The sequence below is a fragment of the Notothenia rossii genome (genome assembly GCF_949606895.1).
Source record: "Notothenia rossii genome assembly, chromosome: 6".
Lineage (NCBI taxonomy): Eukaryota > Metazoa > Chordata > Actinopteri > Perciformes > Nototheniidae > Notothenia > Notothenia rossii.
In genome coordinates this window covers 34,495,818-34,511,449 of record NC_136909.1, presented here as the reverse complement: position 1 = coordinate 34,511,449, position 15,632 = coordinate 34,495,818, and the positions used below count along the sequence as shown (strand labels likewise).

Genomic DNA, 15,632 nt, shown 5'->3' with positions numbered 1-15,632 from the left:
ATTGGATCAAGAGGAATCCACACAAAGGACCAGCATGCATAATGTGAATAACATTGACCACTATTGTGCGTATAGAAGCAGCATGAAGTTAACCGTGGTTGGCTACAGGTCTTTCTAGCCAAATAGTTTAATTTGTATGCATTCACTGAGGGTAATGGGGAAAAAAAGCAGATATCAGCTATATTTTTTCCACTTCATCCCTTTTCATGCTTTGCGACAAGCTAAAATGCTAATTAAAAAGTCTGTTGTTGTCGTTTTAGAGCTGCTTCAGTGATCACAAGAAGGCCAGCAACCTGGAAGCTTATGTGGAATGGTTCAACAGACTCAGTTATCTGGTGGCTACAGAAATCTGCATGGTGAGTAAAGAACATGAGGCCAACCGGCCAACCCCACACTTGAATTAAAAAAAGAACAGCGCTATGCATGAGGACTGTTATTACTGATTGTTTTTAATGAACAAAATAGTGACAAAGCTTGTATGGTCCAATCAAAAATCTGAACCACCAACATTTCCATTTATAAACTGAAGAGAGAACGGCAAATTCTCAGTCTTGAGAAGCTCAAAACTAAAATGTTTAGCATTTCTTTCCTCAATAATTGACTTGAATGCTTAATTTATTATCAAAGTTGTTGTTTATCTGTTTTTTCTGGAAATAAACTGGTCATTCCAGTGTTAGAGGCGACCTCGACACTTATTATATTACTTCAAACTGAGAAAACTGCATCACATTAAAGAAACTGGAACCAGTTAATGTTTTCTTTTTTAATAAATTGCTTGCTTTAGCATCAAATGGGTAGTAAAAGTGAAATTATTGCCATAAAAACGTCCAATACATCAAAAGCAAACCTTAACAAATGTATCTTCAAGTACAAGCAAACCACACTTTTATTAAGCAAGCTGATAAAAAAAAAAAGAACAATTACCAGACAGTGTTCTCCAATGCTCTTCATTTTGTTAACAGCCCGTGAAGAAGAAGCACCGAGCTCGGGTCATGGAGTTCTTCATTGACGTGGCGCGTGAATGCTTCAACATCGGAAACTTTAACTCCCTCATGGCCATCATATGTAAGTTGTGTTCTTCTTTCTTCCCATGAAATAGGACCATAGGACTTGTTCTTTGCACTTGTTCCCTCCGATCTGTGTTCCTCTATCTGGACATCAGCGATTTAGATCAGCTGTGCAAATACAATTTGTTGTTCATTTAGAATGTCTGCTATTTATCCTTCCCTTGTAGCAGTAACCGCTCATAACGAACGTAATGTACTCGAGTCTAATGATATTAGTGAGGCTCAGAAACAGAGGGAACGTTGCAGCACTTCATGCAGATAATTGTCTGTTTGTCTTTGTGGCCTCTGCCGTTGGCATTCCACTGCTTACAAACACAGAAACATATTCACTCAGACTGCATCTGAGAATTATGGGTACTGTGAGGTCAGCAAGTGACTAATACTTGGGTGAAAAGCTTTTATTTTTGGTTTCATTTTGGCCTTGTTGCAACATGTGTGGTGAGAGAGGGGCTCCCTCAGAAGTCTACAACTATCCAAGGGTTTAGTTGGACAGGCAGCAGCAGCATTTGTTTAAAGGGGCCCTACTATGCTTTTGGGGGGTTTCCCTTCCCCGTATTGTGTTATATCGGTTTTTGTGCATGTAAATGGTCCACAAAGGCTCAAATCCAAAAGTTCCTTCCAAAGGGAGTTTATCTCCCACACACTAACGCATTCTACATGATAGACTAAGGGTCGAATCATCTCTAAATGGTTGACCAATCACAACGAAGCCAGTCAGCTAACCAATCGGGCGGTGTGAGCAAAATAAATAACTTTTGGTTATTAAATATCGTCCACCACAAAGAGCTCTCATAAAAAAGTAATCCCTGGTGATAGTGAGGTGTGCTGATGATCGGAAGGTTCCGAGTTCAAATCCCGCCTGGAACACCACTACTAGTGTGCCCTTGAGTAAGGCACTCAGTTACTCCAGGGAGAATGTCCCTGTAATTGGTCATTGTAAGTCGCTTTGGAATAAGGCGTCTGCTAAATTGTAAATTATATTTTTGGGAGAATAAACCCCACAGATCCTCAACTCCAGTGTGTCACTCATTAACAACCAGTGTTGTGCTAGTTACTGAAAACCAGTAACTAGTTACCATTACTAGTTACTTCATTTCAAAAGTAACTCAGTTACTTTACTGATTACTTACACCAAAAAGAACTAACGCATTAGTTACTTAAAAAAAGGGCTCCCATTAATGCCCTTTTATAGCCTTCATTTCAGTACTGTTATTGCATTGGAGAATAATACAATATGTTGATCAAGAAATAGCAATAGAAATAGTAGAAATAGCCTGCATGTGTTCTACAACATACCGTGCAATGGCTTTATCAACTTTTCCCTGGCTAGCAGTCCCTCGGTTCAAATCCAGCCGCTGTTGCTTAGGTGGAGGTGGAGTGGCGTCGGATGAGTCTGGGTCTGTGGTCTTAGCTAGGCTACTAGCTTCGTCCCAGCATGTTGTTTCTGCAGATGTTTCAACAGATTCAACAGCTGTTTTGGGCAGTAGATAGGATCTTTGACCCGCCAAGACACAACTTACATTTAATTAAAACGTTATTTTCTTTGTGCTCGACAAAAGTGAAATAGTGAGAATATCTCCAGGCGGAGAAACTCGACTTGAGCTCCGCTGCCACCATGATAGTCTTGTTAGTAAACACAAACACGCCCACAGCGCGTCTCCGCATGTGACACAGGAAGTATCTAAGTACATTTACTCAAGTACTGAAAAGTAACGGAGTAACGCACCATGTAGTAACGGTAACTGAGTTACTGGATTTAAAAAATAAAGCGTTAGAGTGTACTAGTTACTGACAAAAATAACGGTGTTACAGTAACGCGTTACTTTGTAAAGCGTTAGTCCCAACACTGTTAACAACGCAACACAGAGCAACAAGAACGTTGTCTGCTACAGTAGCCATGATCTCGCATGTATTTTCTTATTTGAGGGGGGGGGGGGGGTGGATGCGTGGGCCACCCGAATAGGTTAAGGGGCCTTTGGCTTTTCCTGCCGGGGTGGGGTGCGGTGCCTCCACAAATAGATTAAAATGATGTGGGAAACACTGCATAATATGTCCTCTTGCAAACTTTGAATTAGACTTATGGCTGGATAATTATTAGTGATGAAGTAAAACCTTTAATTTTTCATTTCACCTTTACCAAAGCTACTTAAAGGAATACATCACCCACAAAATTACCATGTATGTAACGATTATTCACCCCATGCTGCCTTGTATTCCCAAAAGAAAAAGGGTTCTTAAGTTGTATTTAATAGCTTTGAGTCGTAAATGTGTGATAAAATATACCTTAAACATGATAATATTCCAAGCAGTCCAAAAGCACCTTAACACAGTTTAGAGACCTCGCTGCAGGACGGGCTCTGGGGATCCAAGAGATGTCCCAGGGTTTACTGCACAGGGCATCTGGTCATCCTCTCAGGCCAGAGGGGGGAGGCCCTGTGTGTCAAGATCAATGAGGGGGAGGGAGGGAGGGGGTTGAAGCTGGAAGTTGACGCAGAACAAACCATACAGGCAGATGGTCAGCACTGACCAGAAAGAGTGAGCCCACGAGGGAAGAGGGAGAGAGGGAGAGAGGGAGGGACTGAGGGAGAGGAGAGGAGAGGATATTGGAGTGCCAGCTGTCCTCTCTCCTTCTCCCCAGAGAGATAGAAAGAGAGCCACAGGCTAAACCCACCTCCAGGAAACCACCAGGGTTAGAAGATGTGTTTGGGATCTAATTAAAGGGTTAGTTCGCACAAATTATGTAAGCTAATAAACCGCACCTTTTATCTGGGTTTAGCCGGACTCATCTGTGTTTGGCTCTTGGAGGAGCAAGTCTGCTTGGATTCTTTTATTGTTAGCAAGAGATTAACAGATTTTTTTTTTCTTGACCCAACCCATCACAGGCCAGGATCAGAACAGCCTTTAGTTTAGAGAAAAATATCAAAACTTGGGTGAAACAAACAGAAACTGTGTGTGGCTTGGTAGAATAAATAAAATGATGCTTCCAGAATTTAGTCAAATGTATCTACAAATGTTTTACAGTATATGACTTGCCCACGAAAATCTTTTTAAAGGCAGGTTCCGGTTGGCCAACATTTATAAAAATATGTTTAATTTGTAGAATAATAATAGAGAATATGTGACGTACTCGAAAAGAGGAATACAGGCAGGTTCAAATTGGCCAGATTTTGTATTGATATCTATAGAAGCGATAAATTGTATCAAAAGAAAAACAGATTTGTAAGGGCTTAGCCTACTCTTTTTTTTAAATACAATATTAAAAGATACCCACTGTTAGTGTCTCTTGATTGCTTCTGCAACATTGTGTTGGTGCTGAGAAGGAGAAGACATAAACGGTATATTATTGTTCCCATAAAGGGGAGTGTGGGTCCCAGCGGGGCGACTACCACACCCCACACCTGTCCACAACACACACACTAGTGTCTGTGAGTAAATGGAGCCGTTTTACTGGCATGACATGATCTGAAATTTTGCCTGTGCTGTTCTGAAGTGTTATGTCCAACTCAAAGTGTCTCCTGGGAAGTTGAATGGGTTCAGGAAGAAAATGAGATTTAGCGGTGTAGGGTTTTATATTTCTCTGTGTGGATAGGACTTCTTTTGTGTGTGCTGGAGGGTTGTTTTGTGTTGTTCTGCTCTGGTGGTGACCTTTGGTGCCTGAACCTCACACACACAGAATTACCATATGGGAAGCAGAGAGCCTGGAGGGGAAACCAGGCGTGTGTTAACTCTATTGTTACTGCGGCCTTTTGCCTCGCTGCATCAGAAGAAACAACAGTGGGAAATAAAAAGAAAAGGGGGGGGGGGGAGGTGAAGGGATGTTCAAGGATGACTGACATGGGAGGAAGGGCGGAGAGGGGGGGCTGTGCGTCTGTCTGGTTCTATGGGAAAATAACATGTGTTCATGCGGTCATGTTAGGGTGTATTCTTGAATGTGTGATATCTCTCTCATTGTCTTTTTCGTTTTCTTTTTGTCTCTATCTTGCAGCTGGGATGAACATGAGTCCTGTGTCTCGGCTAAAGAAGACATGGAGTAAGATCAAAACGGCCAAGTTTGACATCTTAGAAGTAAGTTTGCTTCAAAAAATCTATAAAAAGCAGTTGCATTTTCAACATTTATGTCATCTTCTTTTCAGTTTTAATTTTCCAATTCTCGCTTCTCCTGTATGCCCACACATACTAGCAACTCCGTGGTTGGTTGTTTTCAACACTGATGACTAACCACGGTGTGAGTGTGTGGTTGAGCTTCTTCTTTTGTCAGTCAATTGTTTGGTTAAGTGCAATGATAAAGGCAGATGAACAAAGTTAAAGCTGGAGGGGAAAATAAAACTGATCTGAGTGGGAGAGCAGAGCAGAGATGTGACTGTGACTCACATAGAGCTCACATAGGTTGATAAACACTGTTGAGTTTCCTCTGCTTTCATCACCTCGTAACTCTCACGCTCCTATTGGCTAGCGCTCAACCATATTGTACGTGATAGGCTAAGGGGTGGGACATATCTAAGCGGTTGACTAATCGGTTTCTTTTTGTGAGGCGTAGTTTTATTTAGTTTTCAATTTTCCAAAGGCAACCCTAGAAATAGTTCATAGAAGCAGATGTCTACCTTTCCTTCCACCATGCTCTATGCATATGTATGTTTGTATGCATAGAGGGTGTTGCTACCTGAGGAGAATCCACAGACACAGCAGGGGGGATGCTCTCTGAGCGCAGTAGGACATCAGTCGTTCTTTTGAAAGAAGAGATCTGAGGCGGAGACGAGTCAGGCTGGGTTTCTTTTCACAGACTCGGTTATTTAGGTTCCCCTCATGTCTCACCGGAGTTCATCTCTGTCTCTCTGCTTCTGTCAATCACACACCTCCTCATCTCTTTACCCCTTTGATGAGTTACTTTAACTCTCCTCTTCCGTCCTAGTTGAGTTGAACGCTGAACATTCTGTCCCAAGTGGTAATTTTCTGCAATGGGTGCAGGGAGTTAATGTGCTCCTCAGTTTGTTTGAGGTCACAGACTCCATAGCATTGTCTTTCTCCTGCATCACAAAGCTCCAACAGGCTTCTGTCACAACACTAAGGCTTTGAGTAAGCACAGTTTAAATTGAAGATTTCCGAAAGCCAAGACTTTCAACGGGATAAAAAACTGCTTAATATGTTAAATTGAGAGCTTTTTGATTACTTTCCTCATTTAGTGGCTCTTCTAAAACGTTTTTTTGCTTTATCTCAAACTGACTGTTTTTTTTTCTTCCCTCCATAGCATCAGATGGACCCTTCAAGCAATTTCTACAACTACAGAACAGCACTGAGAGGAGCCACACAGAGGTCCATCACTGCTAACAGCAGCAGAGAGAAGGTGAGACACACACACACACACACACACACACACACACACACACACACACACACACACACACACACACACACACACAAACAAATGCTTGTGTTTAAGAGCTGGGGGACATCATCTGGGAGTATACTACCGGTATATCAAAAACAATATTTTCTAGGGTCGGGTGATAAACAACATATCTTAAAGGGGCCGTATTATGCTTTTCCTTTTCCTGTAGTGTGTAGTCTGTTGTATAGGTTTTTGTGCATGTAAATGTTCCCCAAAATGTCTCTTCCCCCCCCGCCTGATTGTAGTAATTTCCCTAGCATATTGACATCACTATGTAATAACTGCCCTTCTGTTGGCTAGTGCTCCAACACATTGAGGGTGAAAAGAGGTGCTGCAGCTCAGGCATTATGAGGAAACATGAAGCACTTTTTGAACATCAAAGCATGTCAACATGTCCCAGTAAAGACACACACAAAAAAGACATTCTTTAAGTATAAAATCTGAGTAGTAGACAGCTGCTGGAGGAATCTAAAGTGACCTCTTCAGATAGAGCACTATGCGCTGATTACAATTATGTAAGATGGCTATCACACAGCCGTTATCTTTATGCACTGCAGCGTATAAGAAAAGGAAGGCGGAGTAGGAAAACAAACCGTAGCGCTGTCCCTCGTTGGGCCCTGTTATCGTCTGGGAGCTGCTTTCAGTGTTTACGCCATCAGCAGCCGGCTGCGCTGGGCCTGGACGAGGGACAGCGGTTACATAACAGTGTGGCTCCGAGGGGACACGGAGGGTGCGTTACACGTGGGTCAAGATATGAGTTGGGTCTTGGTTTCCTCCTCATCAAACATGTTGTGTTCTCCTCGGCGAGGGAGGGAAAAGAACACACGGCGGATGCCAGATCACATACTGTTCCCTGGCCTCTGGAGATGCCTCCCTGACCGTATTTGAACTAGTTATTAGCCTGTAAGCGCTTAGTCTCGTCCTCATACATCATTTGTTGAGTATGTGTGTTTTCACAGAGACACAGTGTACCGTCAGTATGTATCTGGCTCCCTGAACTTTTTTAGGGATGCTATTTAGGAGCTCAGAAATGCAAACACAAACCGCAGAGGTAGAGGTCGTGAAATGGAAAGTTCCCAAGAATTCTGGCATGTTCTCGCCCTTGTGACCTCTAGAGAGGGGGGGGAGGGGATTGTTTATGATCTCTTATTGGCATCCACTGTTATGTTGTCTTTGTCAGAGGAACAACACAACTATTTATGCTCCATTCATCCTGTTTTGCTGCGGTTTTCTGCGAGGACAGAAAGTGTAATCATTCGTTGCTATTTTGAGTTATTTGATTGAAATAACATTTTAACAAAATGCCGAAGCGCTGATCTGAAAGCAGCCCTGGAGTTTCACATGTTTGTTTGAGCAGCAACAGATCTCAGACATTTTACAATGAAGAATTTGCCCTTTAAACCCAGTTACATAACAGTGTGTACTGATGCTTGTTTTTAATCACAATACTAGAAGCTCTCTGACACACAGAGATGTTGTGTTCTGGACATAAGGCAGCAGGAAGTAGTAGTAGCAGTAGTAATAATAATAATAATAATAATAATAATAACAACAATGATTTTGATTAATAATAATAGAACCAGTGATCCCAAAATACTTTATAAAAGGCAACAAAATAATTGTAAAACTAATAAAGTCTATTATCAGGTAACAAGAATTAAACAAGAGAGACGCTAATGACATAAAACAAAAAAAGATCGAAAATTGCTCATCGGAAGTCAGCAAGGAAATTATTAAGGCTACTCTTAAATGTGGAGGTGTCGTACACCATTCACACAACTTCACTCACAATAGGTTAACTGTATCCACCCCAACTTTGTTTGAATCAATATATCACTCTCACAATGATCATTTGGTGATACATTTCTGACAAGGTTAGTGTTACATAGAGATGTCATTATGTTACTGAAGTAAACAAATGAGTCCTATCAAGGCGTTTAAGGCAGGGGGGGGGGGGGAGACTTTGGGATTTTAGCCTTTGCAGAACATTTGCATGCAAATAAACCTTTAACAGTACAGGAAAGGGGAAAACCCCAAAAGCATAATGGGGCCTCTTTAAAGGTTGTATTAGTACTCGCTGCTACAGGCCCGTGAGTTTTGATGAAAAGGTTTTAATATCAAACTGTATTCTATTGTAATCCTTTTTTTCTTTGAATCAATGTTTATAGAGATGACACCCCTGTGAGTCATGTGGAAACCCCCCTGCATTTTCTCAGCAAAATGAAATCCCTTTCTCTTTCTGTTGTCTTGCAGATTGTCATCCCTTTCTTCAGCCTGCTCATAAAAGACCTCTACTTCCTCAACGAGGGATGTGCCAACAGGCTGAAGAGCGGACAGATCAATTTTGAGGTATACTGAAATTAAAATTCCCAAGAAGAGTTTCTCCCCCTCGTGAACACATGTTCTCCTTTTTATTCCTCCCACAGCTGAATTGTCAGAAAACGTCACTATTTACTACACATGGCGACGGGTTTGTTGCTATTTATTTCCACTACCCTAAAGAGTGTTAGAGAAAGAAGAAGTGAGACCTGTGTGTGTGAAGTGTGTTTCCATGGAACAAACACAGAACAATGACCAAATACTCAAGCGTTTCCACTGGTCTCACTCTTACACTGAAAAAGGCCCTGGGAAACTCTGCCGATTCCCTGTTAGGACTTTTACAGAGTACATAAGATCACAGTAAAAGAGCCGTATTCTGCTTTCTGGGGTTTTCCCTATCCCGTAGTGTGAAATATAGACTTTAGTGCACGTAAATGGTCTGCAAAGGCTAAGATCCCAAAGTTCCCTTCAGAGGGAGTTTCTCTCCCACACACTCCCCCCTACCTGAAACCCCTCCATTATTCTGTGACATCGGTATCACTCACGCTACTATTGGGTGAAACAGGGTGAAAAGAGGTACTGCAGCTGTATGAAACAAATAAAACTCTTATTAAATATAATGAAACCTGAAACTGAGCATATAGGCCCCTCTTTTGCCCTTCAGAAACAACAGGCTTTATCCACAGTTAACTGGGAGTAGGCTATATACCTATGCTAACTGTATATTGCGTAGCAGAGAGCTATGAACATGTCGATTTTCTCTGAATGTTAACATGTATTATATTTTGGTTTTATATCAGAAATTCTGGGAACTCGCCAAACAAGTGAGTGAGTTCATGGCCTGGAAGAAAGTGGAGTGTCCGTTTGAGAAAGATCGCAAGATCCTGCAGTACCTGCTGACTGCTCCAGTGTTCAATGAAGATGGTACGTTTATCAGTTAATTAATTATGTAGGAACTTCAAAAAAATCCTAACCCCACTTTTTTAAGAAATAGTAAAATATGTTTTTAAATCCGGCTTTCACTTTCTAACAATATGACACAAGATGTAATCTCCATTGTAAGTATCTTTTAAAGGATTTCTGAGTATGAGTCATGCTAAAGTGCATAGGATTTATAAATGAAGGAGAAAAGAAGTGCAACTCCCGCAGTTTGTAATGACTACTGCAATGTAAATATAATAATTTGTGTGAAAATGTAGGGACATGTGGGACATCTACGATCAGACTTTTAATTAGAAAATGCGGTAGTTTTTATATGATTAGTTATTACCCATCCTACATGAAGTGAACATCGGCTGCTACCGTTACCGTCAGTAAAAGTAATGTATTGCTGTGGACTGACAAAGTGTTTCCAGTCATCAGAATGGCTTTTCTCCTGCTGAGGCTTAAATCCACTCCCACCTTGTTATCACCTCCTCGACTCAGCTCTGATGGTTTGGGTCTCCTCTAATCCACTTCAAAGTCGCGTGTCACTGACTCCGACTCTTCTCGCTGTCTTATTAGAGATAGACAGGAGTTCTGTCAAATCTTCTGACATTGAAGTGTACCGACCATAGGTGTAGTGCTGCAGGAGCGCACCAGGACCATGCTCGGGCACTATCCACTAAAATGCTAATGTTTCTTTATTTTTCTGGTTTCAGCATTGTATGTGGCATCCTACGAGAGCGAAGGTCCTGAGAACAACATGGAGAAGGACAGATGGAAGTCTCTGAGGTGTGCATTTACCCCCCTTGTCTATATCTTTACACACACACACACACACACACACACACACACACACACACACACACACACACACACACACACACACACACACACACACACACACACACACACACACTCACACACACTCACCCGCTGGGCACCGCAGTCTTTCAATCACGGCTGTCACCCCACGTCCCGTCCTGACCAGGCAGACCTAGAGGGATGCAGGTCACACGGATGCTGACCCGCGCTCTATTCAAAACATGCATCACACACACACACACACACACACACACACACACAGGTGCTCATCATTCTTCTTTGTCACACCATCGCTTGCAAGTCCCATCAGTCATTTTCACACAATTACATCCCACGCACACACCGTACTCCCTTAATACACAGCTGTGTGTGTGTGTGTGTGTGTGTGTGTGTGTGTGTGTGTGTGTGTGTGTGTGTGTGTGTGTGTGTGTGTGTGTGTGTGTGTGTGTGTGTGTGTGTGTGTGTGTGTGTGTGTGTGTGTGTGTGTGTGTGTGTGTGTGTGTGTGTGTGTGTGTGTGTGTGTGTGTGTGTGTGTGTGTGTGTGTGTGTGTGTGTGTGTGTGTGTGTGTGTGTGTGTGTGTGTGTGTGTGTGTGTGTGTGTGTGTGTGTGTGTGTGTGTGTGTGTTGAAGATGGATGAGAGAAAATCAGCTTTGATCAGTTGTCTCTGACTCGTTGAAGAAAGCCCCAGAGAGCTGACGGAAGGACAATTCTTCCTCCTTCAGCATCACTCGCTGAAGTTTAATTGACACAGAGTATGAGGCGTTTATTTTTTGCCGCAGTGACAAAAAGGGTCGTCCAGCAATCATGAGATCTGTCCGGTGCATAACTGCCACTAAAGGCTTTATTTTTGTTAGCTGTGCAAACAATAAGTATGTGAATAGTTACTTTGTTACCGCCACATGGAGCCGAATCTTCTTACAGATGATACTGAGGCTTGTGTGTGCCAAAAATCTTCATTACGATTATTTTGGTGAAGAGTTGAAATTTAATTCATTCACATAAGACATTTTTGTGCATTTTGAAAGAACATTATGTTAGTTTATAAAGCAATTTTTGTATTATTATTATTTAACTGATGATGTAAGAGGAGCTGTATTATTTACACAATATTATCATATCAACATATCCCTGTTTTTCTAACAATGGCATAGGATTTATTTTCTTTTTAATGGTTCTTGAACAAACTATCTGGTCAGTTTCTACAAGTTTCTATGAAAAATAACCAGCTTTAAAAAAGACGACAGCATTTTGAGATATAGATTTTCACAACAGAATATAGCAGCCAAATTCACAAAGAAATATGTTTTTTGTGCACTTTATCTTGAGCCTACTTCTCAATATTTATATGGAAGAAGTCTGTAGTACATGGAATTCAGGATGTAATGCTACAGGTGGCCAAAAACGCATGTATGCGATATACGACTCAGATCTGCTGGCAGAGGTCAGAGGTGGCAACAGGTTCTGGACCCAGAGCCTGAGCTTTGCCTCTGCTGCGACACGATCTGTGACTTTCCTCCAGTGAAAACGAAAAAACTGTTGCTGCTTTTTAACATCGCAATTCCTTAATTGTTATGGCTGGAGAGGGAAAAGTGAAAAATTGGGTTGTCCATTGAATGTAATATGAGGGAAAAGGTAAAAAAAAGAATTGTTAGCTCAACATTTTAATATAATCTAATTTATCAATGAGCTAACAAAGCAAAACATATTTTTTAAATGATATTGTGTATTGTCAGCTATTTTCTTGGCTTTTTCTGTGTTGGAATTTAATATATTACGTCAACCAATTGTTTACTTTTAAGATTTCTTTTTTTTTAAGGAACAGTAGGAAAATGCTCAGAGGATATACCATATATCATCTGAGCATTGTCTATTTTTTATTACAATGTTGTGTACAAAGTCTTGCAATGTAAGACATTTATCAAAATAAAATATGTCAAAAATCATTATTAAACTGCGGCTGTAAAGATAATTCTTCTTGTTTGCATCAAAGGATACACCAGAGACTAACAGCTGTTTCTCTTTATCTCCACAGATCCACTCTGCTAAGCAGGGTCTAAACTGGAGAAAAAAAACAAGACAAATGAGCCGTTGTCTAAACCAAGTATCCCTATGTTATAAGGGAACCGACAATCTCTACTTTGGCTGGCAAGGATCTTTTGTGTTCCCCCCCAGCTTCATATTTCTATCCAGCTCCGCCTTTCCTTACACTCTTGCTATTTGTGCTGTTTTTTCCTCTCTTTGTATGACTTTATATTCTTTTTTAAAAAAGAGAAATGCTACAAACCTTCCCATTAAATGCCAAAGGGTGCCAAGGTTTCTTGTCTGAAGCCTTTCGCCCTGAAAGACCTTCTCTGAGCGTAAAGGAGTCGATGGGGTCGTTTGTTCCCCCCGCCAGTTTTCAACCTGTTTTTTTCCACTGAAGCTACATAGTTAGCCGCTGGTTGGCTAACTCAACGGAAAAGCTACTCGCACTGGTTCCATAAGCCAGCATCCTTTGTACGAACTGAAAACTTACCCACATCACTGTTTATGATTAAGCTAGCTATTATTTGTAGTTTTATTTTGTCTACTTCCTTTTGTACATTACCTGAGTTACATTACATTTATCTTGCTTCATGTTTCTAAGGAGCTTGTTCTATGTGTAAGATTGAATGCACTGGTTGCATTTAAAAGTTGTAACTGATGTTTTTTTGTTTGCGTAGTATACATTTTGTGATTTCGTTATGCAGGAAGCAACATTTCCTTCCTTTATCTTGACCACAGAGGCATCAGTAAACTTCAACCAACGTGTTTTTTGTACGGGCAAAGAGCATAAAAAAAAACCCTTCCACTTGGGGCTGGGCGATATGAAGAAAAATCATATGTGCAACACTTTTTTAGCAAATAGGGTGTAGGTTGAGCTATGAGTCTGGTAAATTCGGAAAATGCATAACTCTAATGTGGTACAGACTTAAAAACCAAGAAAAGTCAACACTTATGATATTAAGATACTAAAAATCTTAGACTATATCTTGGCTATCATAATCAAAATAATACAGATAAATTGCCCAGCCCTACTTGGGTTTTTAGTTGCTGTTGGACCCTCGGACAAAGACTTTCTTGGAAGTGTACTAAGGCCTTAAGTAGTGAGCTTAAATGGATGGTGTGATGATAGTGTGTTTCCTGTTGTTCCAGTGTTAAAAAAGCCCCACTGCTGCTGGGAGGATAAGCTGGGCAGACTACTACCATTCTTACCTTCTCTTTTGTTCCTGCTCCAATGTAAAACATGAGTGTGTGGTTGTGCTGCCCCCTGTTGGTTCAGTCCGAAAAGTGAATGGATTTTTGTGGTCGAATAATGTGAACCGAGAATTTCTGTTTGAACCCTACACATTCTAAATAATATCTTTTTATTTTTTGATATTGTTAAAATGTAGACTTTTCTCCATATTTGTTTTTATTTATAAATCTATTTGTGTAGTCACACTATGTCCTCATGCCAATATTTACTATTTTATTGTTATTTAATTTTGCATTGGTTACATAACATGCCGTAGTTCTCAGATGTTGGTTGAACTATTATTTTTATATAAACGTTTGTATGAGATAATTATTTTTCAAGGTACTGCCTCAGAGTATGAAGTTAAATGACGGATGTCTGCATTGCCTTGACTGCTCCTCCCTCAGCACAGAAGGCTGTTTGTTGTGTACATACTAGTTTTTCCACCCTGCTTTCATTCATTTGTATTTGGACTGTACAAAATGGATTACAGGATGATGAATGAATTAGTAGTGTTCAGAAGAAGAAAGTTAATAAAATAATGAGTAGTTAAATTCATGCCGCATTCGTCTAATTAGTGCATACAAAAGTGAAGGGTCACACCTCCCCCAATTATGCAAATGAGCTAAGTCCCGCCTCCCTTTGTTCGAGGTGTGATATCCCAAGTAGGTGTGAGATCTGTCGATAGGAGGGGGTGATGTGTATTCACAGGTGTGAAAAAGCCCCCACTGTAGCGCCTTGTGGTGTAAAATAAAATACTGTTTCAATCACATTAGTATGCATAAAAAGGTGTGTGTGTGTGTGTGTGTGTGAACCCCTGCTGTGGACCGGGGCTACATCAAATCTTATTTTAGCCCCTAAAGAAAAGCCCACCATAAACATAATAATTAAAAATAGTATCGATGTATGTTACCACTTTCCTTCTTCATCAGACAGCCCCTTTCTAACGGGAATCTAGGCTAACATCTACTCTCGTCTCAAAGCCTCCTTCCTTCTGCGGTGATGCAGGCAAATGCTGCCCCTCTCTACTATACTAAAGTCACCATACAAACTTTATTGTCCTATCTAAATTAGATTAAGGTTTTAATATGATTTGTGTTAATTAGTTTACTAGCTATGAGGAAGTCTCTGTCTACATTGCAAGGATTAGACTGATGGTTGTAATGTTTTTGAGCCATTGACCTGGCTAAGGGTTTATAAGGTTATCTAGTTTCTAAAGCAAGAGAAAGTGATGATGAACCACCCTGGCATTTCTTCTCTGCGTTTTCCTGACCTGGATCTGATCCTGAAAAACTCTGGTAAGTACTTCATAAAATTATTAAATGTTGTATGTTGTGTTTTAAACAACCTCTGTGTATATATTTTATTTATTGTGTATTAGCACTATGATTCATAAGGTGTGTGTGTGTGTGTGTGTGTGTGTGTGTGTGTGTGTGTGTGTGTGTGTGTGTGTGTGTGTGTGTGTGTGTGTGTGTGTGTGTGTGTGTGTGTGTGTGAGACACTGTGTGTGTGTGTGTGTGTGTGTGACACTGTGTGTGTGTGTGTGTGTGTGTGACACTGTGTGTGTGTGTGTGTGTGTGTGTGTGACACTGTGTGTGTGTGTGACACTGTGTGTGTGTGACACTGTGTGTGTGTGACACTGTGTGTGTGTGTGTGACACTGTGTGTGTGTGTGTGACACTGTGTGTGTGTGTGTGACACTGTGTGTGTGTGACACTGTGTGTGTGGGTGTGACACTGTGTGTGTGACACTGTGTGTGTGTGTGTGACACTGTGTGTGTGTGACACTGTGTGTGTGTGTGTGTGTGACACTGTGTGTGTGTGACACTGTGTGTGTGTGTGTGTGTGTGTGACACTGT

At 41.0% G+C, this 15,632-nt stretch overlaps 1 protein-coding gene across 1 annotated transcript in view; it reads left to right on the top strand.

The window, feature by feature from the left end:
• Positions 1-14,327, top strand: part of LOC307044362 (ras-GEF domain-containing family member 1B-A) — a 33,506-nt gene extending 19,179 nt beyond the window's left edge. Inside the window, exons 7-14 of the mRNA XM_079689522.1 lie at positions 261-356; positions 963-1,065; positions 5,053-5,132; positions 6,313-6,408; positions 8,707-8,802; positions 9,573-9,696; positions 10,413-10,485; positions 12,552-14,327. Of these exons, the coding sequence (XP_079545648.1) occupies positions 261-356; positions 963-1,065; positions 5,053-5,132; positions 6,313-6,408; positions 8,707-8,802; positions 9,573-9,696; positions 10,413-10,485; positions 12,552-12,576 (693 nt within the window). The 3' untranslated portion in view covers positions 12,577-14,327. The remainder of the gene's footprint in view (positions 1-260; positions 357-962; positions 1,066-5,052; positions 5,133-6,312; positions 6,409-8,706; positions 8,803-9,572; positions 9,697-10,412; positions 10,486-12,551) is intronic.
• Positions 14,328-15,632: the final 1,305 nt, after the last annotated feature.